The sequence below is a fragment of the Pundamilia nyererei genome, unplaced genomic scaffold (genome assembly GCF_000239375.1).
Source record: "Pundamilia nyererei isolate P.nyererei 1_Seehausen unplaced genomic scaffold, PunNye1.0 scaffold00063, whole genome shotgun sequence".
Taxonomy (NCBI): domain Eukaryota; kingdom Metazoa; phylum Chordata; class Actinopteri; order Cichliformes; family Cichlidae; genus Pundamilia; species Pundamilia nyererei.
This window is the reverse complement of record NW_005187464.1, coordinates 1639681-1665527: the sequence shown is the minus strand read 5'-3', so window position 1 is coordinate 1665527 and position 25847 is coordinate 1639681. Positions and strand designations below refer to the sequence as shown.

Here is a 25847-nt window from a genome sequence, read left to right as displayed (position 1 = left end):
TATATATATATATATATATATATACATATATATCCAGTGCCTGGGTGAAGGTAAGCGCTTGTAATGACAAAAGAAGGACTTTCTATCTGCTTGTAACCTACAGGCTGCCCACCTCGTATGTGTAAAAAAACCATAAATAACCCTCATGAAAAAAGCGCAGCGCCCGTACTCAGAAATCGGCGCCAAATAATTTTATTAAAACACCCTCGGATGAGGTATTGTGCGGGAAAGACCTTTCTTTGTTTTAAAGTGACTTTTCCGACAGGTTTTCTCATTAGCAGAAACTCTCGACAGACAGAAACTCTAAAAGAAAAAGTTCTTGTTTTACGCACATCAAGGAGGAGTCAACAACCCCTCTAATCATTATTAGTATTTCTTAATGCCTCCAGCCAAGCAAAGAATTTCATAAAGGCCCCAACTCCTTGTACGTGAAAAATAACCCAGATGACTACGCCAGATGGAAGTATAACCGGAAGCGTGGCAGGGACTTTCCCTTTGACCTTCATCCTGCTCCATGATCAGCCGTTAAATCTTTCCTCAATATTGCTGTAATGTAACAACAAAGTTAGTTTTTTAAGATCAGACAGTTCCCAAAACATTCCTTACACACCCCCGCAGTCACTCAATTAGCATCTGTGGCACAAATAAGCTTCAGGGACTGACTTGTTTTTTAGAACCGACCTTTGACACTTGGATGTTGGCTTAATTTTTACCCAAAGAGAAATTTGACCCTAATAAAAAAAAAAAAAACCACGATACTGTGGTGAATACTTACCTCAACTTTGATGGGTTTTTTCACAGCTATTTATTTTGAAAAAAAGTAAACATGTCACAAGGACACAATGCACATTGCAGAGTACATGAATGGGAAGTAGGAATTCCTCCTCTCTATACTTACACTCCTCCCAAACAAATGTCAAGTCATCATTTCCATATTGCGTGTCCCACTTTTCGAGTTTCATTGAAGTGTATCCAAGTGCACAAGATGTAAAACAATGTATTCGTTTTTTAAGCCCTTCACCGAGTCCCCGTCAAGATGCCGTTCATTTAAGAGACTAATAATTTTTTGAATTTAAATTGTGCTAACTTCAACGCAGTAACATTAAAAATAAAACATATTAGAACTAATTTTTGTCGGACACAAGAACAACTCGAGCATCTTTCTTTCGGGAGCCGAACTAGGGCTTACAAGTTTGCCGTGGCCCTGGGGACCAGTGCGAGGTTGTGCGGCAGATCCTGGCGTGGAGGGTCCAGACACTCCCACAGTGCAGACTTTGCTATCCGCACAGAGCGTTTCTGGTGTGGCTTATGCAAAAGAGACAATACAGCTCCCTGTAAGCATGTCTGTTGTAGCCTGTCCTTTATAAATATCTCTTTGATTATTCAAACAGTGTTTAAATTGTGACTCGTTTGTTATCCAAAAACATTTTATCTATGTTAAAATATACAGATATATATATTTCAAGTTTTTTTTTTTAGCTCAAACAGAGTCTTGAGCATATTCATATAGCAAATCCACATAACCAGTGTGCACCCTAATGTACATCTTTGAACTGTATGTTAATCAGTACATGAAGCGTACCTCTGAAAAGAGTCCGTCATTTGGGAATTTACTGATTTGTTTTTTAACTGCAGTTTTCACAAACTACGGATGATGAAATCCTCTGTATTGTAGAAAATGCCTTTAAACTATCGCTGTTCCTACTTACTGAGTTCCCTAGCTACTTCTTTACTATGTGAATAAACTATTTGAACAAGAAAGGATTTAAAGACACATTCAAGCAAAGGCAAAAAATTTGTAATGAAATTTATGTGACCATTCTTCTGAAATCACAAATTACCGTAGATCATTAATAGGGAACAAAAAAGGAGGATCACATCAGCAATGGGAGACAGAAGTCTTGACACGTGCGTATAACTTAAAACACAAAAAACCCAGTTACAGCTGGTAAGATTTATGGTATAAACCAGACTTTCACAGTCTGCATCTTTACAGGGTTTTTTTCTGCTTTTGTTCACTCCTAGTGTGATTAACAAACAACAACCACAAACACAGAGCCCACTAACTATTAGCTGCTTTCCCCCCTAAACAGTCAGTTGACTGAGAGAAATGCAATCCATTATTGTTAACACTGAAGGAGATGTGCTCCATAGTCAGACTTATATTTCCTTAACTTACATCCTATGTTCTGTTTAATTCCGACATCCCTTTGATGGAAAATTGGTTAAACCATTGCTCAACTTATGTCTGAATGACGGCAGATAATTCTGATGAAAAGGAAACCCGTAAGCACTTTGCAGCTGAGTCAAGGGTTCGTGGAAATAAGGTCAGGAGGTGTCCGGTATGAGTGCGCATGCGGCCTGACATTCCATTTGGGGCATCTGACAGACACATTAGTGCAACTCAGGGTGTGAGCAGCAACTCCTGTATGCTAAACATAAGAAAAGTAATGTGTAGTGCTTCTTTTTTTCTTTTTCTTTTTTACAACCGAGATTCCAGGACTCATGCTTGTATGGTTTTCTTTTATTCAAAAACAGGTTAGTTTAGCGATCGTGTAACTGTGTAATTGACCTTTTTACCGGTTTGAGGAGTTGGTTCCCTGGTCCAGATATTTGGGATGGTCAAATACCGAGTCTCCAAATGCAAACAAAAGGATATTTTCCACTTTATATCTTAAATGTGTATAAATGAGATCGGATGATGTCCGATAAAAGTAATAAACAAGAAATGTAAATCAGTTTTTTTTAACTTTGCAGACTCATTTACCCACTCCAGTGAAAGCGGTAAAAAAAACGATCATGACTTTAAAGAGATTATGAACAAAATGCAATAGCCTACATTTTGTTTTTTGCTACATTAACAACTTTTCCAACTCTGATTCTATGTAGGACCCACACGGACATCAGTTCAGACTGAAATCCAGTTCAGACGGCACACGCAACATGTTCAAGCTTGCACGGAGGCCTTTCAGTAAATATAAGAAGATGGTTAAGGCGAGAGATTGCTATTCAAAAAAGACAAAAGTTTTTTTTTTGTTTTTTTAAAATGACGCTTTACAACAGTTCAAGTATCTTTGTGTTTACGGGGAGAAGGGAATAACTGCGGCCGAGGCTCTGAAAAGAGACGGTCGATGACCTGCTACTTTGAGCTGGTTAACGAACGTAAGACTGAGTGCACAGACATAATCGATTGTCTGGACAATAAGAAATTCTAGATATGTTTTCCACAGGGAGCAGATACGGAAATAAAAGATGTAGCCATCCCAGGGCAGCAGAAACCTCCACACGCATCAAATAATGCAAAGCGCAGCGGTGGAATGACATTCTTAGATGTAGCACAGCAGAACGGATTGAGTCTAAAGACAGCAATCAAAGAAACGGGCAGCAGCATTGACCGTAAGGAGGTTTACGATCTACTTTGCCAGCAGTATCCGCGTCTGAAACGATGGATGTAGAGTAGATTCCCTAAAAATTCTTTTCTGGAAGCACTGAAATACAGGAAGGAGACCTTTGGAAAGAGCCGACAGTCTTTTACTGAAATTCGCAGTGTTATGTTGCTGCTCGAACTGAGCGAGTCAGTTTGTCTCATAACTGGTTCCTTCATAAAGCAAGGCACAGGCTTTGTGCTATTTGACAACTTTGTCTTGACCAACGCCCACTTATTCGACTACTGGGTTAAATCAAACACACCTAACTGGCGTGAATTTGTAAACGTTACTGTGGTCTTTAACTTTGAAGACCAAGAATCAGACAGGAACAACCTCAGCGCTAAGGTGTTCATCGGCAATGATAAGTTAGATTATGTCATACTTAAGCTGGAAACAGAGAAAGTGCCGCCAGGGCTCCTTAAGAGATTTGGACCTGTGCCTTCAGGCGGCGAGGCCTGTGTCGTCGGACGCCCAGGAGGAGGAGTGGAAAAAAAAGAGTCCTACGTGCGTCGTCAGAGAGGCGAGAGAACGCTGAGAATAATGAAAATGTAGAAGACTGCGAGGAATTTTGCAGTCTTTGTGAAATCAATCAGCAGATCAAAAATGACCCTATGAAAATATCTACGTCACCTACAACACTCTCATGTAGCTACCACGGCTCTTCCGGCTCCCCGGTTTTCGATGCCGACGGACGAGTGTTTGGTCTGCACAGTGGCGGGTTTTTCTATGGGTTTCCGAATCTTAGTGAGAATGTGATTGCGTAAGCCTTTCCTCTGCTCACTATATTTGAAAACTATGTGGACAATCTGAAGAAAGACGAGTATGTGGAGGTGTTGGAAAGAGTTGAGGAGGAGGCAAAGGGAAATCCTCACCTAGAAAACATTATAGCCTCTGTTGTGGGGTCAAAGAAAGGCAAACCTGATGCATTGTTGCAGGAAGTTGAAAGTAAAACAGATTCTGAGGAGATCAGTGATGGCTGTGTAGAGACAGAATGATCGCAGTAGTTTGTTTGCCTGTTTTGTACAGACAAGTGTTGAACTCTTTTTTACAAATTTACAAATTACGAATTTACAAATTCTTAGTTTCCACTCGTTATCATTTTTATTACGACAAAGGGTATGGGGCTCTTGACAACCATTTTCACCATTGGTCGATAAATGTTACCATTTTTAGAAAAAACAAGGACAATTTGTTTTGCCCCTACATAGAGACTACACCCGAAAGTCTCTACATGCGTTCTTCTTCCCCACTCTCGCCAAGTGCGAGATAGGTGATTATTGGATCATTGGGCTTCTCCATCTGTATTGTAAGATCTTTACCTTACAATATAAAGCATCTGGAAATGACTTCTTGTGAAGTGGTGTTTTATATATAGAACTGAACTGAATCCAATTAATCGCCAAATTTAAACCCCCAAGTTAAGTGGCAACTTGTATTGCATCTCCCTTTCCTGTGATCCATAATAGTTTGTAAATGACATATCAAACACACATTTCCTGTGACCCCGTGACTCTAGTAACATGTTTGGCTGTTAAGATTTGCCAGGGGATTGAAGACGAATGCTAATTTTGACCTTTGGTCTTTCAAAGTCTCTCTGAATCAAAATATTGAAGTCCAAGTGGAGTCATGAGTGGTTGTTCACTTAAAGCAGGAATGCAAGTAAGATATATCTGAACTGAGGGTTAAGTGAGTTCACACGAATGTACAAACGTATGCTTTTTCTTGACAGCATAATGTCATCCAATAATCTGCATTTGTTAGTTTGCATTTGCTCTTTTATTTGCACACTCGCATAGATGACACAACACAGTTTCCTGGGAGCCAAAGAAACACATTATTAGCCTAAACAGTCACTCAAGGTGCCCTATAGAACAGGGGCTGTATCCACAAAAAGCGATGTTCAAGTTTTCACAGTCACATGTAGATTTCAGATAGAATTAGATGATTTCTCTACTTTTGGATGCATTGGATTTGTTTTATGAATACAGACCAAGACCTATAGAGTTAAACATTTAAACCATCATGTGTTCCAAAATGAAAGTTTGACATATTTATGGTTTAGCACAAAGGTCTACACACACACACACACACACACACACACACACACACACACACACACACACACACACACACACACACACTCTGCTGTTAACTGCGATACCATCAACACTTGTGATCCAAGGTCCTTACTCTGATGCAGTTTACATGGATCCATATTGCTGTCAATAACATCTGTTCATATCGGTCACAGGTTTGCTCCAACTTTAGCCTCATATTCAGTATGCTTGTTTACATAATGATATAGCTTATGAGTCTATAAAAGCACTGGGAAAGCAAAGGAATGTTTGCAAACTACATTAGGAGTCAATAAATGCCCTGTGACACTATGAGCACAGTGACACGGGGGTCAGATCAGACTCTGATTTGATGGATATTGCTTTTTTCCCCGCTCATACACAGTCTCATTTTAACTCTTGATCTTCATTTTCTTTGCAGTGTCTGTTTCCCCTGTCTTTCCTATCCGTTTCACCCCTGTGGGGCTAACCTGAGCTGGTCTGGGTTCACCTAGGATAGCAGCAACCAGGGCCTCTGGTGCAGTCACCACACTACCTGGAGACACAGGGCTGCGAGGACTGAGCGGGCTGATGGTGGGAGATGGCACGGCGTCGGGGGACATCAGCCGCTCCTTTTTAGAGCAGGGAGAGCGGCTTCGTGTCTGGCTCTCTTTGGAGCGAGGCCCGAGGCTGAGGCTCTGCAGAGAAGGGAGGGGATTAGATGAAAGAGCAGGAAGTGCAGGGCTGCGACTGCGCCGGTGACGGTGGTGGTGTTTGCCCGCTTTAGGGCTCGGGCTGCGGGAGTTTGGAGCCAGCAGAACAAGAGTGCTGTCATCTTCAGAGCTGACATCGGAGCTCTCGGAGCGACACACGGTGGGACTGTGAACTGGCATGTTGATCTGTTGAGGACAAGACGTATGTCGGCACAACGGTCAATATGCTTTACAAGTAAGTACAATAAGTGCAAGTGAATTAAAAATAATAATTAACTTAAAGATATCAGGCACTTCGTGTCTTTTGACAATCTGCATTTTCGAGCAGATTTTTAATGTTGTGGCCAGGTAAAGTGGGGGTAATTTCACTGCTTGCACAGTGGTAGCAGTTTAATCTCCATATTTTGACTCAGATAAATGAAAAGTAGCGGACATATTAAGAAGTTTTATGATAAAATATTCATGTTTTTCTCTTTGATAAGCCCAGCTGCCTTATTCACGCGTCCTGTTTTGTCAGTCAAACAGTTGGAAATTTGTCAGATATTACTTCACTCTCACAGAGGACAAACAGATCCTGGAAATATTCACATTTAGTGGATAGAATCGTATTTTTTTGCTATTATATTTGCATTTAAATGGCAAATATAATATACAGTTTACTTATATATACAGTATACACTAGCCATGCCATTTATACCTGTTCAACTGCTTATTGATGCAAATATCCAACTAGTCAATCATATGGTAGCAGCTCAGTGCATATAGACGTATAAATATGGTCAAGATGACCTGCTGAAGTTCAAACTGAACATCTGAACTAGGAGGAAAGGTGATTAAAGTCGGTTTGAACATGTTCGTTTCAGTATTTCTGAAACTGCTGATCTATTGGGATTATCCCACACAGCCAGTATGGACTGAAAAAGAGAAAATATCCAGTGAGCCGCAGCACTCTGGGTGAAAATGCCTGTTGATGCCAGAGGAGAATAGCCAGACAGTTTCAAGCTGATAGGAGAGCAACAATAATCCAAATATCCTCTGGTTATGACCAATGCATGTAAAAGATGATCACATATCAATAATGTGAGTGAAGTTGCCCCCCCCACCTTCTTCAAATCCAACAAAAGTGGTATCAAACGTTCGTGCTGGTTCGTGCTGCTATCATTTTAAAGATATTAATAAAAATTTCTAGAGGTCGTCAGAGGTCAACCAGCCCCCCCACATTAATGGAATCAAACAAAACTGGTATCATTCAACTGTGCTATGTTTGTGCTGGTTTGTGCTGCTGAAATTGTCGTTTGTGCTGCTTCCGTTTTAAAGATGTTAACGAAAATGTAAAGGTCAAAAGGTCAACACAGAAAATTTCTTGAATATCTTTAAAATGATAGCAGCACAAACGACAATCTTTGCAGCAGAAACCAAATTTTTGCAGCACAAACCAGCACAAATGTAGCACAAACGTTTGATACCACTTTTGTTGGATTTTTAGAAGGTGGGGGGGGGCAACTTCACTCACATGTGCACAATATGTCAAACCTTGAAGCAGATGGGCTATGGCAGCAGAACACCACCCTGGGTGCCACTCCTGTCAGCTAAGAACAGGAAACTACGGCTACGTTTCATCAATCTTCAGCAACTGTGTGATTAACTGTGTGATCCTATAATGTCAATATGTACCCAGATTTCAGAGGAATGTTTTGCAGCACCTTGCCCTAACCCTGGTGCTAGGAAGACATACCTAATGAAGTGGCTGATGATTGTACCTGTGTACCTGGATCTGTTCTTGACTAACAGGAATGCATTTGCTTCACGTTGTTCTATAATTCGTGTTACCTGAATTGGTGATGACAATCCAACAATGCTGTTCATGTTATGACTGTAGTAACCCAGGATATATTCACAGTCATCTCTCGGCAAATCCTCCTCTGAGAATGTCACCTGTGGAGAGAAAACCAGACAGAGTATCTCTGAGTTCAGCTCAAAACATATTTGTGAATTTGTGCTAAGGCTCACCTGCGTTGCATGCTCCGCTTTGGCCCACACATACGCCTGATAATCTTTGTGATGTCTGAATCCAACCTGCAGGAAGATAATTGCAGGTGCTGACACTGTGGGAAATATGTGTAATAATTTATAAACTTAAGACTTACCTTGTATATTGCCACCCAGTCCCATGAGCTGCGCTGATAAGTTGATGCAACAGTGAATCTGACTGTAGCATCTGAGGCTTTGCACCATTCCTTGTTTACCTGCAGTTCCACCAGAGGCATATCCACCCTGAATGGGAACTAGGAGATAAGTTATAGATAGTTAGATAAAGCACAACCTAGCAATGTAACAACACAGAGATGTAATTATGGCATGCTTCATCTGTGGTCATATGATAATCATTGTCTCACATGTAGTGAAAACAGGGCAGAAACAGGTTTGTGGTCACTGATGGTGAAACTCATGTGACTGCGATACGCATGCTGTGTCACTTTAGTTGCCCCCCCCAACCACGAGGTCAGGCCACGCTGCAGTGCTGCATTGTGGGTAGGAACTGGTGAACCAGTGCGGCGAAGACGCCATAGGATGCGATCTGTCCAGGCAGGTTTCCTCTTTTTAGCACTGACAGAGAAACAGACACACGGTTATAAGTGGTGGAAACTTTGCTTTTAGACAATAAAATCAACAACCCTGTTTACACTTGGTTTTAAAATGCATTTCAGACATCTGAACACCAACTGGAGAGCTGATAATTCATCATCATTTATACTTGCTACTCCAACCCTAATGCTCACTTCTGTTTACGGCCAAGGTTGATAAGCTGAAGGTGAAAGAGCCCCTCAGTTATCACACACAATAGTTACAAAAATGTTCAGATCTGCTTCAAGAATAAATGCTGTTGTTCCCACAAGGGAAAATGATTGTTGGAAACAGCAAAAGGGCCAAAATTATTATGAAACTTGTGACAATTTTGCCTTTGAGATGATTACTTTAAAGATGAGGACCAGGTTTGTGACCACTCACAGTTAATTGCTGTCTTCAAGGTGAGTCAAGATGGCGATACAACGGCATTAGGATGGAGTCAGTCTGTTAGTAGCTTGAGACTGAATGCGGTCAAGTTGGCAAATAGAAGCAGTCTGTTTGTGATGATACAGGAGCTAACTTTGATAAAACTGTGAAAATCACAAATCTGCTGCTTTCTACATGCACAGAAATTCACATTCACTACTTACATTTAGATCCTCATTTGAAACAGAAATTCCATAAATAGTTACATAGTTTCTGCAGGACAGCAACTTTACTGCAAAATGATACATACGCTCAGCTACCTTACTGTTATATAGAAGTCTAACCAGAATACAACCAGTTGAGTCCAGTCCCCCATTGCAAAGAGATCAGACTGATTCAGTTTGATTCTGTTGTGTTGTCAATCTGGTGACAAGTATTTGAAACCCTCCATCAATCTGTATGAGCCGGTCTGACTGGTTGACCGTGTCAGTTTGGAGGCAGGTTGCCTCTGATCAGCTGATTTGTGTTATCACCTTGCAATTGAAACTGTTGTCCAGAGGTTAAAAGTGTTGCGTATTCAATCTTTGGACAATCAAATGGCAATCATTTACCAGATGGAACAATAATAATGCAATTACCAGGCAACCACCAATTTTTCCTATAGTCACAAGAAGGTTACAATCCTATTTCTATTCTGGTGTGACTGATTCATAATATGTGTCCGTGCTATTCCACCTGATGAGACTGAGTGGATGTCCTTCAAAGTCAAAGACGACTACACTGATGACACTTTGTGTTATGTCCTTATCAGAGAAACATCCTGACATATTAAAATTTAGGATCATAGTGTGTCTCCACTTGGGATCTGATTGCCCAAGATGCATTTTAAAACCAAGTGTAAACAGGGTCTAGATAGAGATGACTGAACCAACCTGGTATCGTAGGTATGAGTGCCTACATCAAACTTATAAGTAGGTGGGAATTTAAGTTGTCCCTCCATGAAGCCTTCCAGGATGAGCTCTGTGTTTTTAGCCATGTTGAGCTACAGAGTAGGGCAAACATTCCAGAATTATAATATTAGAAATTATTATTATTTAAACACAGGTTTTTGTGCTACAGCTCCCTCTGTTGGTTGTAGTGTCTGATTAAACAGGTGGCATGAAGCCTTCCAGAAAAATCCATCTGTCTCTGTGAATGTGTGAATGCTTTATTAAAATGCTGAAGGTGCCTCACCTGATCCCGCTCCCACAGAAGAGGCAGCTTATTGCTGTCAATGGCACATTTCACCACATGGATATCATAGTCTTCAATACGGAAATTTAAATCCCCAAACCAAAACACGACACTGGGAACAGAATAAAGAGGCCTTTACTTCAGGAAGAGAGCACAGATACAAAGAATAAAACAGTCAATTTACCACTGTAGTGCACTGTGCCTATGTAGATTCAATTAACAAAAAATTAACATAAATACATATCATTATTAGCTAAATTAAGCGTGCATGCTAAGGGTTCAAGAGGTTCGATCAAAGCAGGAAACATTTTTTAACAAATATATGTGTGGGATTTGTTCATTGTTATAACTTAATAATGACATCACTTTGTATGGGTGTGCAAAGCTTTTTTCAGTTAATTAGACTTTTTATTAAAAAGAAAAAAGAAAAGTCACCCACTCATGGTCTAGTACACCAGTAGCAGCCCCTCCTTCAAACTGCTGCTGCTGCAGGATGCTTTCAAAGTCTTCCATCCTCTGTTCCAGGTTCCTCATGTGAGCTGGCAGGTGACAGTTGAGGAAGCACACGGGGTGGCCGAACATGGTCATCCTTGCACTGACGCCGCCTTTATTCCCCTTAAAATGACAGGAAAGGGCGAAGCATGCAGCGTCAAAAGGACCTCTTATGCAGACAAGATTTAAAATTAAACAAACATCAGCGTATATCAACCAGATCTGTGCTCGGGGACAAGGTCGTGTTGTTTTTTTTTCCCCAACACTCACAACACCAGAAAGCCAGACAGTCTGCTGCTGCTGCACTGACCTCAAAGAGAAGGAGACTGCACCAGCAGCAGCCAGGGGTGATGCTGACATCAACATGCACAGGAAGGTCACACACTGACATATGCACCCAGGCATGCATGCACCTGCTGGCAGGAGGGAGCACACACACACTATATCTTCCCTTGCTACCCCCAGTGACATGAGCCCACTTCAACTTTTGCAACATCATGAATCTCAGCTGGTTTCAAAGCAGCACTCTGTAATGTGTAGCACGTACCCAGTATCCCCCAAGTCCTGTGCGTGTACTCTGTGTCTGCACACCTCTGAGAAATGGAAGGTGGCAGAATTTAGAGAAAACCAGCAGCAGCACTCCCTGCATTCGCTGGGACGCCACCTGAACACATGAGATGGATGAAAAATAATATATCCATAGCAAAAGAAACTACAATTCTAATGGCGCTAAAGGTTATGAAGGACAACAGATTTCACTCCTTACTGACCAAAACATATCCAAAAGGGCTGAGTGTGTCCATGCAAAGCTCACTCCACTGGTCTGAGAAAAGAACATCCTTCAGTCTTTTGTTTATCATGGAGTTGACTTCTTGGAGTCTGGATGGTGCCAGAAAGTAGAGAAATGTCAAAATGAAAATAATAATACTAAAAAAAAGGACAGTGATGGGTAACAGGAGGGGAAGAATCAAAATGAACACAGATGACTGAGTGGGCATTCACGGCTGTCTCTTTGGCACCGCTGAGCCGTGCAGAATTACTTGCTTACCCGATGATAAACATGTCAATGTTCCCATCTGAGACATTTGGTCCAAAGAGAGAAGTGATGTCATCTGGCGGCACAGCTGATCCCACGTTCCATGTGATGATGTACACCCTTTGAAAGGACAAAAACAGTGGAAAAATTGCATGAGTTCTATAGTTTAAGGTAAACAAGGACGTAATCCATGCTGTAATCCTCAGAGAAAGAGCTTTCATCAGGGTTTCTGTGTACAGAAAAAAAGATAAGCACAATTAAGCACCTCTGCATCCCTTGATGATGACTAAGTATTCTGCCTGCCTGTGTGTCTGTGTGTGTGTGTGTGTGTGTATTTGTGTGTGCATGTGTGATTGTGGATGATTTATGGCAAAGATAAAAAGAAAGTATGGAGCTAATCATCCTTTGAATTACCAGTTTGATTATTTTGTGCTGAAATATCCAAAATAATTAATTAAGACTCCATCTAACCATCAGTTTCTTTGGTTTGTGATTTTCCTCGGTTAACAGAAACAGTGAGAACCACTGATTCACTTTTGCTTTAACGTGAGATCAAGAAAAAGAAACACATCCTGTTTTTCGAACCGCTGGAACCAGCAAGTATTTGGCATTTTTTCCCCAGAAAAAAAAATATTTGAGGTTAAATGGACTCAGTGAATCAGCTTTACACCTCTGCACATTTTGCTTGTCATTATTTGGATATGCAATTTCTGCACTGACAAAATGGGTTTATTAGCACAGACACACGTTCGGGGTCAAATAATTTATGTAAATAGACATCCTGTTGTTAGTTACAGTGCTTATTTACAGAAATAAAAGCACATCATTAGAGTTAATATTCTGCTCTACCGATAGCCATTTATTCATAATTTAAAGTGTGCAGATATGATTTGTTGTGAGCTACATTACACCAAAAAAAAAAAAAAAAACAGGGAAAAAAAAGTGCCTTTGGATGAATTTGAGAGCTGATAAACTTGGTGTCATCTAAACAGCCTTTGACATCATTTTTTCATTCAGTCCAAAAGATCCAAATATCTCAACATTATTAGATCTTTTTCTTACAAATGTGCCCAACAAATATTAACAAATATTCATCTGTTGCAGAATTTTGTAATTATAACGTGCCATTGCTTGTTTAAGAAACTTAAAATCACCCAAGCTCAAACTGCATTATGTTTTTAAAAGGTGTTTTAAGACATCTGAAGCACAACCTTTAGTTTTACATGTACAATAGTGCTGTGCGATAATGCAAATTTTGACATCGATCTGATTCCAGAAAAATACAGGTGCAGTATTGCAGATACCAGTCCTGATACTTTTAACTTGTAAGGGTAGCTTAAGTAGGGAGATCAGTGTGTCCTGATTTATAATATAAATTATCATCAACCCATAAATTCTAAACACATTTTAATGAAAACTAAATCATTGTGATTTTCTTTCACAATAATGAGTTAACACATCAAAACAGTGTTTTCAGCATTTCATGTATTTTGAAACAGTTTGGATTTTTTTGACCTGGAATGTAATTGTGGCTTTCTCTAAAGCACTCTAGGTCACCTTCTGTCCATTATCCATTATTATTATTATTATTATTATTATTATCAATGGATCCATTTGTTTATAGAACCAATTCTGCTGCTGTAATCTGTAAAGCTTTGAAATCCATTCACCCCCCCAAAAATGTCAACTAGACCTGACGGTATGGATGCTTATCTTGTAAAGCTTGCAGCTGATTTTAATCCTGAGCTTATTAATTACATTTTTCCCATCTGAGTCTGTAGACTAATGTTGTTACTAAAATATGGAAAGCAGCCTGTGTTCTCCTCTTATATAAGACTTGGCACCAATTATTGCCAGTGATATATAAACTTTATACCCTGCCAAATTTCAAGAGTCTGAAATAAACACTCACCTGAAACAATATTTGTCTGACTTAAGTCTTAAGTCAAACTAGGTCTGTTCTCAAATTGGGTTTTAGTACCATAATAGCCAGTGTTTTGGTAACAAATGATATTATTAATTCCCTAAGTAGGACAGAGCATTGTGCTGCTATGTTTTTTTCTGATCTTTCAAATGCATTAGGTTCTGCTTACAATGAGTTGCTGTTAGGCAGATTCAGTGATACTGGTTTGAGTTACAGGGCTTCACTTTATATAGAACACAGTGCCAAACCAAGTTTCCTAAAGAACAGAATACCCCAAGGTTTAGTTTTGGGTCCTGTTTTATTTTCTATTTTTAATTGAGAACATTGGGAAGAATATGCCTCAAGCTAAAGAGCTAACGTGAACCTTTATGCAGATGACACCATCATTTCCTCTTTAGTCATTACGGTGATTTAGGCTGTTTGTGAGTTTCAAACAAGTGATGACTTTTAGGAATTGCGGGCATCACTGAAAGGTTTCAAATTCATTCACATGCCTAAAAAAACTGAGCTCATGTTGGTTTCTAGAAATCGCTTTCAAATCTTAGACAATGTCGGTCTTTGAACTGTAGGAGAGAAGTATTTGGTTGGATGCCAACTTTCCTTTAGTGCTGAATATTAAGCACTTGGCGAAAAAGCTGAAAGTCAGCCTTGGTTTTTATTATTGAAATAGGGCCTGTATTAATTGATCAATTAAGAAAACATTTGCATAGGCTACACTCTTAAATGTACTTGGTTATGGTGACATTATTTACATGCATGCTGCCACCTCTGCACTTCATTTTTTACATGATGTGTAGTATTTACACTTTATTGTCTGGTACACATCACTGTGTACTTTATAATCTGCTTCCCTGGCCTTCGTTAACCCAAAGGAGACAACCATAATTTATGTACAAAGCCATACTGGGTAAATTCCCTTCTTATCTGTGTAAACTCCGAACCCCTTTAAACAGCTGCTATGATTTGCGTTTCTCTTAGTGGCTCCTTTTTAGGGTACTCAGGATTTTTCTGAACTTGGTAGAACAGTATAGGATACAACAGTATCCCGTTTTGCACCTTGGTCTTGGAATAACCTTCAGAGGACAATTAAGCTGAAAGCTTTTATCTCCCTGGGAGACTTCAGAGCACTCATATATGTTCTTCTGTAACCAAAGACTGCAACTGCTATTCATAAACTGAACTTGATATTTTGTATTGCGTTACTTATTGACTTTGACTTGCTTTACTTTGTATAACATGTAAGCATTGATTTTATAATTTCTAATTTTATAATGGTGTGCCTCCTCAGCCAGGTCTCCTTGTTGAAAAAGATGTATTAATCTCAAGGGACCTTCTAATTAAATAAAGGTTAAATAAATAAATAAACACAACAGAAGTGCCTCTGGGAAATCTACCAACACAATGTGGCTGTGTCACTCTGTCAGTTCAAAAAGCTTTTAGTGAAATTTGCTGCTGTGATTTATGTGATGTGGTCTGGCACACATCAGCTCTCTTATCAGCCCTGACTGAAGGACAGCATCTGTAGCTGTGCTTCAACACAAAATGGGCAAACAGCCACACACATTGTTTCTCTCACCTGAAGTCATTGTTCTCTCCTCCTGGCTTCTCAGACTGAAGCTGGCTCTGTGCTGAGCTTCCAGGTGAGGGGGTCTTCTGGGGCTGAGGGCTGAGGCTGGGCTTGAAGCTTAGGCTGGAGGGCAGGTGAGGTGATGGCTGGCGAGGAGAGGGGGGAGGGGGAGGAGGGGATGGTGGTGGTGGTGGAGGAAGGCAGGGGGTCGGGTTCAGGTAAGGCTGAGGGCAATGGGGAGAATGAGGACTGTGAGGAGGCAATGAAGAATCTGTTGGGGAGTGTAGGAGTATGTTTGTACTCTGAGGTCCTGGGATGCAAATAGGGATCAAATCTATCTCGTTGGATGGCTCCACTGAAATTCTGGTTCGCCTTGGTTTATTTCCAAGAGCAGTTGGCCTTGGTCGGCTTATGCATGCCAGTGTTACTGGAGTGGACGCAGGCTTCGTCTGCCCTGACTGCATCTGCTCAGTCCCCCTTTTTGGCATAACGACCACCTGCATGGGATTCAATCCAGACGTTTTCTTGAGCTTTTCCGACTGGCTGCTTAGAGGTGCTTCCTGTGTTTGGAGTTGTGGAGGTAAATCCAGACCAGCTCCAATTAATGAACAGTTTCCAGGCTGTACTTTATGGCCACAAGGGTCCGTGCCAACTTGTTTCTGCGGCAGGCGATCCATCAACCTGTAACATCGTGTTTATGACATTTTTCTTAATGGTGTTTAAAGGAAAAAGAAATCACAGTGATTCTGCTTGCAGAATGTAAAAAAGGCACAAAATTGCAACATTGCTTGTCAGCACACAATTGGAAGAGCAAAAGAAGTGCCTGCAGTGAGTGGAAAATGAGAAAGAGTATTACATTATTTTGAGTACCTGTCCACATCATCCTCCCTTGGCGTCACTGATGATGTTATCATGACTAGGCAACTGGGCTAAGGAACTAACTTTAGGCCTGCTGCGTCCTGGATTACACCCTAGCTGCTAAGCACAGTTAATTAGCCCCTGACCCTCTTACAAAGCAAAAGAAAAGATTGTTAGTAGTTATTTAGATAAGGAATAGGGCTGTAATGTGCTTTTAGAGCACACTGCTTTTTGTAATCTCTCACTTTAAGATTTGAGTTCAGTCAGAAGGGAAGCAAAGGGGATCGGACACAGCTGCAGATAATGAAGCACATCAGGCAATGTCAACAGATGCTGTGGGTCACAAGCGTAGGTGTCAGTTCCGCTTGAATATTCAGGAGGGGACACATTAACCTGGGGTACGTGTTAGTCCCCTAGGAAATTTGAAGCATTGTACACTTCATTTCCTGCATTCTGGTGATTTTAATGCTCCAATTTGTTTCTTTCTGTTTAGAAATGTCAAAACTAACCCCACAAATAACAATTTACAACAGCCTCCTGGAATATAATGCAGTGAGTCTTTCAGGCTTTTTGTCTCAATTTTGTATATATATATATATATACATGCATAGATAGATATGAGCTCATCTCTGGTGAGTGGACACATATAGGCTGATTTACTCTCCTGCACTCCACTCCTTTGTTTCTGCCTGGATCTTGATGCTTAACAAGTTGACAGTTTGTGCCTTTTCTTTGGAGTAAAGTAAATGCACACCTCTTATCTTTTCACAGATTCACTAATAAATCCACATTCAAAACTTCCTGCACATTTTATACAATCGTTTTTTTCTTGGCTATGTTATTGAGACTTACCGAAAATAACAAATGACACAAACTTAAGGTTATTTAATAAACTAACAACATTTTTAATGTCCTAACATTAAACCTCATCCTCATCATTTCTTTCTGTGCTCCGGCAAATTATCAGAAGTCAAGCTTTGCAGCTTCTGACTGACATCAAAACAGGGTGTGTGTTCGTGGGCTCAGTGGGATTAATTACATTTAGGAGAAAAGATCCAGTGTTGTGAGCTTTGGATATTGCAGGGATAAATTATATTTCCAGAGTAAAAGAATGAAGCATTGCTGGAAAAAAAAAAGATTTTAGAAGCATTTTCTCTGATTTTATTTATGGAGTCAAATGTGTTCAACCCTAAAATCTACACCTGTGGTTACATGAAAGAGGATGCCTGACATAAGAAGGACAGGTGCCTCCCTCCATTTTGTTTAAAGTCCTTCCACTCATAAATTATACACCTCTGTTAATAATGAATGACGTTCAAATGAGGACATCTTTGTAACTGAGAAATTCACGTGATCACAGCAATAACCCGTGAAACAGAGCTGTGAGTAATAGCGATCACACAGGTTTGAAGTCAAGAGGAAACTTTTGGAGCTTAAAACCCGGTGCCGGTGGGCCTTTCACATATGCACCCCCCCATGAGGCTGCAAGTCTGAATGACAGCTCCGTTTTAAACAAAGGTAAGAGACTTATAGAAAACAACAACAACAAAAAACGCAGTTTTACAGGTGCAACCAAGACAAACACAAAGACAGCGGCTGTTTCTCCCCTCACACTGACGCTGTGAGGGGAGAAAATTACCTTTCATGCGTTGTTATATTTCCAAGGTGAACGAAAAGGTGAGCTCACACATTCATCAGTCCTCTTCTTCTTCTTTTCTTTTTCTCGCACACTTATGAACGTGAGCTGGCTGTCACAGAGTAAAATCGATGATGTCCGGAGACAGTCTCGTCCGGTCTGCAGGGCTGATGCGATACCGTGGATCGTCTTGTCACGGTGCAGCCTGCGCCGCCGCCGGGCTGTCAGGACAAAAAACGGTCACGGTTGATGCGCCCGGACTCTTGCGTGTTGATGCCTGTGCCGTGATACAGCAGCTGATTATACCTCATCCTACTTACTATCGCTGCCTCTGGCTACCTCGCGCAGTTCGCCGGTGCAGCTGTGCACTTTGTAGTCAGCATCCCGCCTGCACCTCCTGCACAGCAGTCTTACACCGACCCAGCGCCTCTCTTTCCCTCTCTGTCTTCCCAGCACACAACCTCTCCTTCCCTCTCTCCATCACACATACACCCTAGATAAAAGCATGAACACCAGGGGGTGGGCAGAGCAGGACAGGCAAAACAAAATTCAGCTGCCAAAGTGCAGCCGGCCAGAAATAACTGAGCATCTGTCCTATCACTGACGCATTAATCTGACATTAGTGCGTCACTGATAGCACGAATTGATCCATATGTCAATATTTAAATTTCACTTTGGGCACTGGCAGCTGGTAATATTATGTAATATTATGTACATCACAACAATCCATTAAACGAACAAAATAATAAGCGTTAATAGCAACTGATGGTGTTTATGCCGAGCTTTTTTGTCGAGCCTATCAAGAAACAGAATTTAGATGTATAATGTTTGTGACTTTGCATTTTTTTTACGTTTGTATTATATTCCTTAATACACACAAGCTTGCGCAGTAAACAACTGCAAAAAGCAACCGTGTCTCAACAGAAAACATATTACCTCAAAAGTACTGTTATTACTGTTTGGGCCAGTAGTAGGGCCAGTCTATAGAGTGACAATGCATTCAAACCAAACTGACTACATACAACATTTTCTCTAAAAGAGCATTTAATAAAGCCTTTAATTTTGATTCTTTGCAAGGTATGAAAATTACTCTACAGATTGTGCTGGACTGCATTTAAATGCACATCAGAAAAACTCTTGTGAACATACAAGAGATTCCAGAAAATAAAGTGTGAGGCATCATAAGAAACATCACAGCAAGAAAAAGGGAACATTTGTGATCAGGAGTTTACATCCACGCAGCATGAGCATGAATGTCATGGTAATTTGGGGCTTTTAATGATTTCTTTGTACTGTTCTGTTTCCTGGATGGAAAAAGACTCTAAAAATCAAGAATTGGGTGCACAAGTTTGACTTAATTTTATATTTTTTCTGATCCACACAGATTCAAATATATACCCCACTAATATTTCGTACAGGGATTCTCAGCAAGCTGCTAAGCTTAAGCTTAACAAGCTTCTGCCACAGTTCTGGCTGGATATTTCATCACTCTTCTTGGCAGAACTGGTAGAGTTCATTTACATTAGTTGGTTTCCTTGACTGGACCCGGCTTTTAAGCATAGTCAACAAATTTTCAATAGGGTTGAGATCAGGGCTGTGGGAAAGCCGCTCCAGAAGCTTAGTATAAGCCTGCGTTATCCATTCAAAAACCTGTTTTGATGTGTTTGGGATCACTGTGCTGTTGGAACCATCAACTGTTCAATGATCCACCTGCTGATTTGAGGTGAAGGTGAAATATTTGGAGGTTGTTCTTCTCCTTCAATATTCCATCCACTTTGTGCAACGTACCAGTACGACTGGCAGCAGAACAGCCTCAGAGCATTATGCTAACACCACCATGCTTAAAAGCTGGTAAGTGTGGAAGCTTTACCTTTACTCCAAACACACCCATTGTCACTGTAGTCAAATAGCTCTATCTCGGTCTTGTCTGATAATACATTTTTTTCTTCATAAGGCATTTGCTTTGTCCATGTGGGGGATCTGCAGACTTCAGTCAAGCTTGAAGGTGTTGATTTTGGAGCAGGGGCTTCTGTCTTGGTCAGCATCCTCTATCTCCATGGTGATGTAAAACACCCTTCAGTGTGGATAGTGATGCTGGTTTTCTCAGCAGTTTTCAGTTTATGGCTTGGCAGGCAGGCTGAGCCTCAGAGGTTCCTGGATTGTTCCTGAAAATGCTGACCAACTTCCTCTCATCTTCTTCCAGATCTATGCAAAGTGGTGACATATCAGAATAACTCGTATTTGTATACAGTTGTTTGAACTGATGATCTTGGAACCTGCAGTTGCTTAGAAATGGCTCAGAAAAAAAACCTTCCTAACTTGTGCAAATTGGCAATTCTCCATCTTTAGACTTTCTCAATATTCTGAGTATTGATCCTATCAAATAAATCCTTTATGCTGCCAGGCAAACTACCAGTCGTAGTCAATCATGATCACTAATGAGAAATTAACAGGCCTTGGACTTGTCAAGTTTAAAGACATTGTTGATCATGTGTGCCTTAGGGACAATCCAGAATAAATTCAAACTTGTGTACCCAATTCTGTTTTTTGAAGTTTGTAAAGATGTAGGCTGTACAATCATTCCCTTTCATGGCCCTAATGTATATATATTAAGTTCTGATCACAAATTTTAAAGGTGAGATAGTCAGAGTCGCAGACAGCCCACGTCTTTTAAACTCCACGCCCCATGTCAAGGCAAATTGTAAGCTGCTCATTAAAGTATCCAGCACACCACCAGCTGCTGGAGAAAATGGCATCAGGGAAATGCTTTAGTACCATTTTTATCAATATAACAGTAGGGGGTACAACGCATATAATGGAACTAATATTTATTAAATGGATCTGTAGTGCTTACACTCTCTGGCCCTTAACAGCATCATCATAAAAGTTGTTCCCAGAATCTCCCTGTGACTGTGGGATTAATACACATGTGTAATCTCACTGGAATGTACTGATCCAAAGTGCCAGCTGTCCACTGAGAGCACAGACGCCCACAAGCCCCTGCTAACACACACAAACCAATATGAATACTACACATTTGGCACATTCAAGTGATACATGAGCCAGATGTGATCAGAGGCGAGATGTAAATATTTAGTTGAAAAAAAGCACACAACATTGTCCCTTTTGACATCAGCTTGCTGTAATGTGTGTAATATTTGTAAAAACTGTAATCACAGCAACTCCCGAAGTTTCTGAGTCTATGGCCGCTTCTTGGTTTTAACCAGGCCTTTTTCCACCAGACAGCGGTAAAACTCCTGGATATATGTATACACGCATTTCCAGTCGGGCTCGTTCATCCGGACTAAGTCATCGGCATCCAGCAGAGGGGGGCAGCCTGCCAACCTCCTGCAGAAAGTGCAAATGTCAGTGAAAAATGACTTGAGAGAAACAATGTAAGTGTAAAGTTACTTTGTTATTTATAATTCAAAGCTCGAGTTTTTGCAGATAGGACATATAAGGAAGGAGAGCTCACTCCGCAGTGTTGAAAGCCAGCTGGAAGTTTTCCTTGGGCTTGTTGGGGTTGAGGATGGAGTACTCGAAAGCGTCAGGGAAGAAGCGGTGCACCAGGGCGCAAAAGGCAATGCCGTCTTTCCAGCTGGAGGAGAAGTTCTGAATGTCCACCCCCTGTTTCATACCAGAGCGGGATAAGTTTAGAGGGAAAAGTGGCAGCAAGAGGGACATAAGAGTCAGGGCTATGTGTAGCTCCACGGGGCAATAATTCATAGACAGAGTGAGGTAGGGCATATTTACCTCATATGGCTCTGTTTTGGCCCTGCACCAGTCCAGAAGCATCTGTTTGACATTCTTAGCGTTGGGTGCCGCAGCAGGAGGAGCAGCAGCAGAACTGGCCTTGCTGAGGAGAGGAAACAAAGACACAAAATTATGGGTCACCTCATCTTTTCACATGGCAAATGCTTTGAGCATTTTCCTGCATCATGAAGCATCATGTCTATATCAAAGAAGCAGATGATTGTTCTTTAATGCCCTTTTTGCAAAAATGTTCACCTACACCGCCTCGCATGTGACTCACCTGCCTCCTGTCCTGTTAAAGGGAGTAGCTGCTGATGGAGATGGCTGGCTGCTTGGTTCTAAAATGATGAAGCGAATTAAAGTGTAAAAATTCTTAAAACTGAAGTGCAGGATGATGCATTAACAAACATTAGGGGGTTCACAGTTACTGTTTATTGGCGGCTGCTGGTTCATGGATGCCCTTCCTATGCTAACGGTCCCGCCTGTCGTTCCCGCTTTGCTCAGACCTTGCTGTCTTAGGTTTTGCTGCCTTAACCCTCGCTCCTGCTCCCGTTTTTCTGATGATAGGCAATTTAAAGAAAGAAAAAGGAAAGCAAAGCACCAAATGAGTCATGCTTATAGCACTTCCCCTCACTATTTGACAGAGCTGTCAAAGTTTTCCTGAGATTTCACCTCTTTTTTTCTTCAGGAGATCCCTTAATGCAGAACGGATCATCCGTCTCTCTTCAAAATCTGAGGTGTTGTCGAGCTAAAACGATAATTACAGGTAAAGAAACAATATAAAGAAAAAATATTATAAACCACCTTGTAATCCGGTCTTTCAGAATATTTTTATATGACTGCAGGCATGTCTTGTAAATCTAGGCAAAACTGAGGTTACTTGGTCCTAAGTAATGTCATTACTTTGGCTTCCAGTAACACTGTGAGGAATCTTGGAGTCGTTTTTCTGACCAGGATATGTATTCAGCGCGCACATTAAACAAATATGTAGGACTGCTTTTTGTCATCTGTGCAATAATCCAGAGCGATGCTGAAAAACTAGCCCACACATTTGTTACCTCTCAGCTGGACTACTGTGATTCATTATTATCAGACTGTTTTGAAAGCTCCTTAAAAAGCCTTCAATTAATCCAAAGTGTTGCAGTTATTCTCTCAGGAGAGAGAGGGAGATCCTATTTAATATTTTGCCCATATTAGCTTCTCATCATTGGCCCAGATTTAAACCAGAAATAAAAGAACTACTAAAAGAATTATTGAACTGAATTTAAAACCATTTTCCGCACATATAAGTGTTTTTGTGGTTCCCAAAAAAGATCATTGTTATGTCAACTGGTAACATGTGATTTAATTAAATTAAGTTAACAACTCAGATCAACCCAACAGATTTAAGTTACAGTTTAAGTTTAAGTTATACAATAAGTGAAACTTAGCATTGTCACTTAACAAAAAAAACAAAACAAAAAAAAGAAATAAGTTAACGAAACAGGTTTTGATTTCAACTTGAATTGAAAGTTGATAGAAATCCCCCCAAAATTTACTAAACTAAAGCAGAAAACTGAGTGAGAATCATTTAAAACATTGCATTACATCAAATACAGTGTAGAGTTTCTAAAAGTAGAGTGGAAGGCAGAGACTTCAGCTATCAGGCCTGTGGAACCAGCTCCCAGTTTGGATTCAGGAGACAGACACCTTTTCTAGTTTTAAGATAACGATCACAACAAGCTTATAATGGCAAGCTGGATCAGGTGATCCTTAATTATGTCATAGTTATGCTGCTATAGCCTCAGGATGTTGACTTCCCATGATGAGCACTGAGCGTTTCTTTTCCGCTCACCCGTTTTCATTCTCCTTGTGTTTATTCGCCGCTGCTTTATGTCATTAAAATTGACCTTCTCGTTCCCATAGTTTGTGTTTTGTCCTGTCTCCCTTTCCTTTCCTTTCCTTTCAACACCCAGCTGGTCATGTCTCTTTGATACTGTAAGACATTTATCTTATAATATAAAGCATCTCGAGGTGACTGTTGTTGTGATTTGGTGCTGTATCAATAAAACTGAATTTAAATGTCAGAAATTACACAGTTTAGAACACACAGGATGGCAAAATGGAAACGAAACAACAATTATCTCACTGCTTTTTCTTTGCATAGATGTGATATGGATAATTTGATTGGCTGAAGCCACCTATAACTCACTCACCATCTTGTTGAGAACATCTTCATCCTCAATAGCAGCCAGTTCTTCGCTGGTTAGCGATGATTTGCCATCAGTTTTTGACTCCATGTCTGACAGGTGAACCTGGCTGTATGATAACAGAGCTGTCCTAACACATACTGACATAATTCTTGACTTTCTGGGTTTTTTAGTTTGTTGTTTTTTTAGCAACAACTTCGCCGTAATAATCCAAAGTTAATCACTGACACAGGATTAAAAATACTTGAATTATTTCTGACCAACCAGGCCAGATAGTTCTCACTGTTTACAGTAAAATTAAAGCACAGGTTTTACAGATAGATCTGAAGAATTCGTCTGCATGCAGTCAGTAATTTTAATACAAACTACTCTGTGAGCCTTTGCCGACACAGAAGGACGTCTCAGTTTATCGCAGCAGATGCCTGACTACGGCACAGAGGCGGGAAAAACACGTACAAATATAGTAATGTAGCAAGCATTACTAAAAGAATCTGATAACAGCGTGCAACTATGTGCTGAGACACTGGAAAAATCTAGTACTCATTGACACAACATGGGAAGCACAAAGAAACAAGACTGTGAAAATTAGACTCAGATTAGGGGTTGGCAGCTGCTGAGGTTTGGTGTGACTCACCTGTTTCAGGGTGCGTTTTGTGGTGATCTTTAGGAGTCAGCACGCCTTGCTCCTCTCCCTGCTCCTCCTTTAAAGTTCTCTGGGGAGCTGTGGGAGCTCAGCCCTGCATCACACCTCACACTGCAGCGCTTCGTAAGGATGCATGTTTGGAGAGAGAGTGCAGATTGCTTACACGAACCACCCAAAAAGGGATGAAAGAGGAGGAGGAGAAGAAAGAAACACATCAGGTCCTGGTTCATCCATCTCTGTCACCTTCAGAAGAGTCCCTCCTCCTCTTGTTAGTGGATTCTGGATGATGCCATGTGAAAATTTATGGCGCATAACCTCATATAAACTTTGACCGTGGCTCTAGTGGAGTGCTCCAGACGAATCATCGGGGTGGAAAATAAGGAGTTAACAGTGGCAAAAAAATAGTGAGGAGCACTGCCTTATTGAGGCAAAAGTATGACCACTGGACTTTGTTTACAGAAGTCAGAATGTCTGTAAAGGAGGACGGAGTGCAGACACACAGAGACGGATACAAACAAGCGTCTGGGAGAAAACAGCTTAAAAAAATATGCTCAACTTCAGCTGTGACTCTGTTAAGTGTTTGAAAAGTTTTAGAGCCTAAGATATGGTGCCATTAAATCACAAAGCACACAAAGTGCTCCATCCAGTGGTGAGCATGCATAACTGCTTCAAAATGTCCTCGAAGTGAGAAAGCACCAACATGAGGTGGCTCAGGCCTTATTTCCCCAGCAGAGATTTTTCAAGCTGCAGGAAAAGCTGGGTATTGCTAAAGTTATACAAACTGATTCAAAGTTTTCAAATCTTATAATCAGTGGATCTTGAATCAGAAATGAAAACTAGTTCCAACTCTATTCTATCTAAAGAGCTTGGAAAGAAAAGCGTCTGGACTTCTTTGAGTTGCTTGAAGACGTTTCACCTCTCATCCGAGAAGCTTCTTCAGTTCTAAGGGTCAAATGGTGGAGAGTCTCAGATTTAAACCCAGTGGGAGTTTCCCCCCAAAGAGGGACAAAGGACCCCCTGATGATCCTCTACCTAATCACATGAGCCATGAGCCAAGGAGGTACTGGTCCGTGTGTGTGGGCTTCCGGTAAACTGAGGTTGAAGTTTACCGTTTACCATTTGTCTTCTCCTTCTCCAGCTCCTTGGAAGACAGGACCAACTTCACACCCGATCAGATTTGCACACTGTTACCCTCTGCCTCACCACTACATATTTCAAATACAACGAGGGTTTCTACAGACAAAAACATGGCTGTCACCTATTGTAGCCAACCTTTACATGGAGGAAGTGGAAAGAAAGGCTCTTGGCTCTTTTAAAGGGAGAGTAC

At 40.8% G+C, this 25847-nt stretch overlaps 2 protein-coding genes across 4 annotated transcripts; both read right to left on the bottom strand.

The window, feature by feature from the left end:
* Positions 1-5194: 5194 nt before the first annotated feature.
* inpp5ja (inositol polyphosphate-5-phosphatase Ja) lies at positions 5195-18507 on the bottom strand. 2 transcript variants are annotated; one of them, XM_005735283.1, is made up of 14 exons: positions 18256-18507; positions 17987-18156; positions 15451-16122; positions 11963-12070; positions 11685-11793; positions 11462-11578; positions 10862-11037; positions 10423-10534; positions 10122-10231; positions 8592-8802; positions 8343-8480; positions 8206-8271; positions 8026-8130; positions 5195-6381 (listed from the first exon to the last, which is right to left on the bottom strand). In XM_005735283.1, the coding sequence occupies exons 2-14, from the start codon at positions 17992-17994 to the stop codon at positions 5896-5898; spliced, it is 2418 nt and encodes an 805-aa protein (XP_005735340.1). In that variant the 5' UTR covers positions 17995-18156; positions 18256-18507; the 3' UTR covers positions 5195-5895. The 2 variants fall into 2 exon arrangements, with proteins under 2 accessions (XP_005735340.1, XP_005735341.1); XM_005735284.2 differs by having other exon boundaries at positions 17939-18507.
* A 488-nt stretch (positions 18508-18995) lies between these two features.
* On the bottom strand, positions 18996-24861 carry smtna (smoothelin a). 2 transcript variants are annotated; one of them, XM_005735281.1, is made up of 8 exons: positions 24512-24861; positions 23884-23982; positions 22361-22436; positions 22117-22245; positions 21969-22026; positions 21689-21791; positions 21411-21562; positions 18996-21283 (listed from the first exon to the last, which is right to left on the bottom strand). In XM_005735281.1, the coding sequence occupies exons 2-8, from the start codon at positions 23965-23967 to the stop codon at positions 21136-21138; spliced, it is 750 nt and encodes a 249-aa protein (XP_005735338.1). In that variant the 5' UTR covers positions 23968-23982; positions 24512-24861; the 3' UTR covers positions 18996-21135. The 2 variants fall into 2 exon arrangements, with proteins under 2 accessions (XP_005735338.1, XP_005735337.1); XM_005735280.1 differs by having other exon boundaries at positions 23884-23986; positions 24512-24860.
* Between the last annotated feature and the right edge of the window lie 986 nt (positions 24862-25847).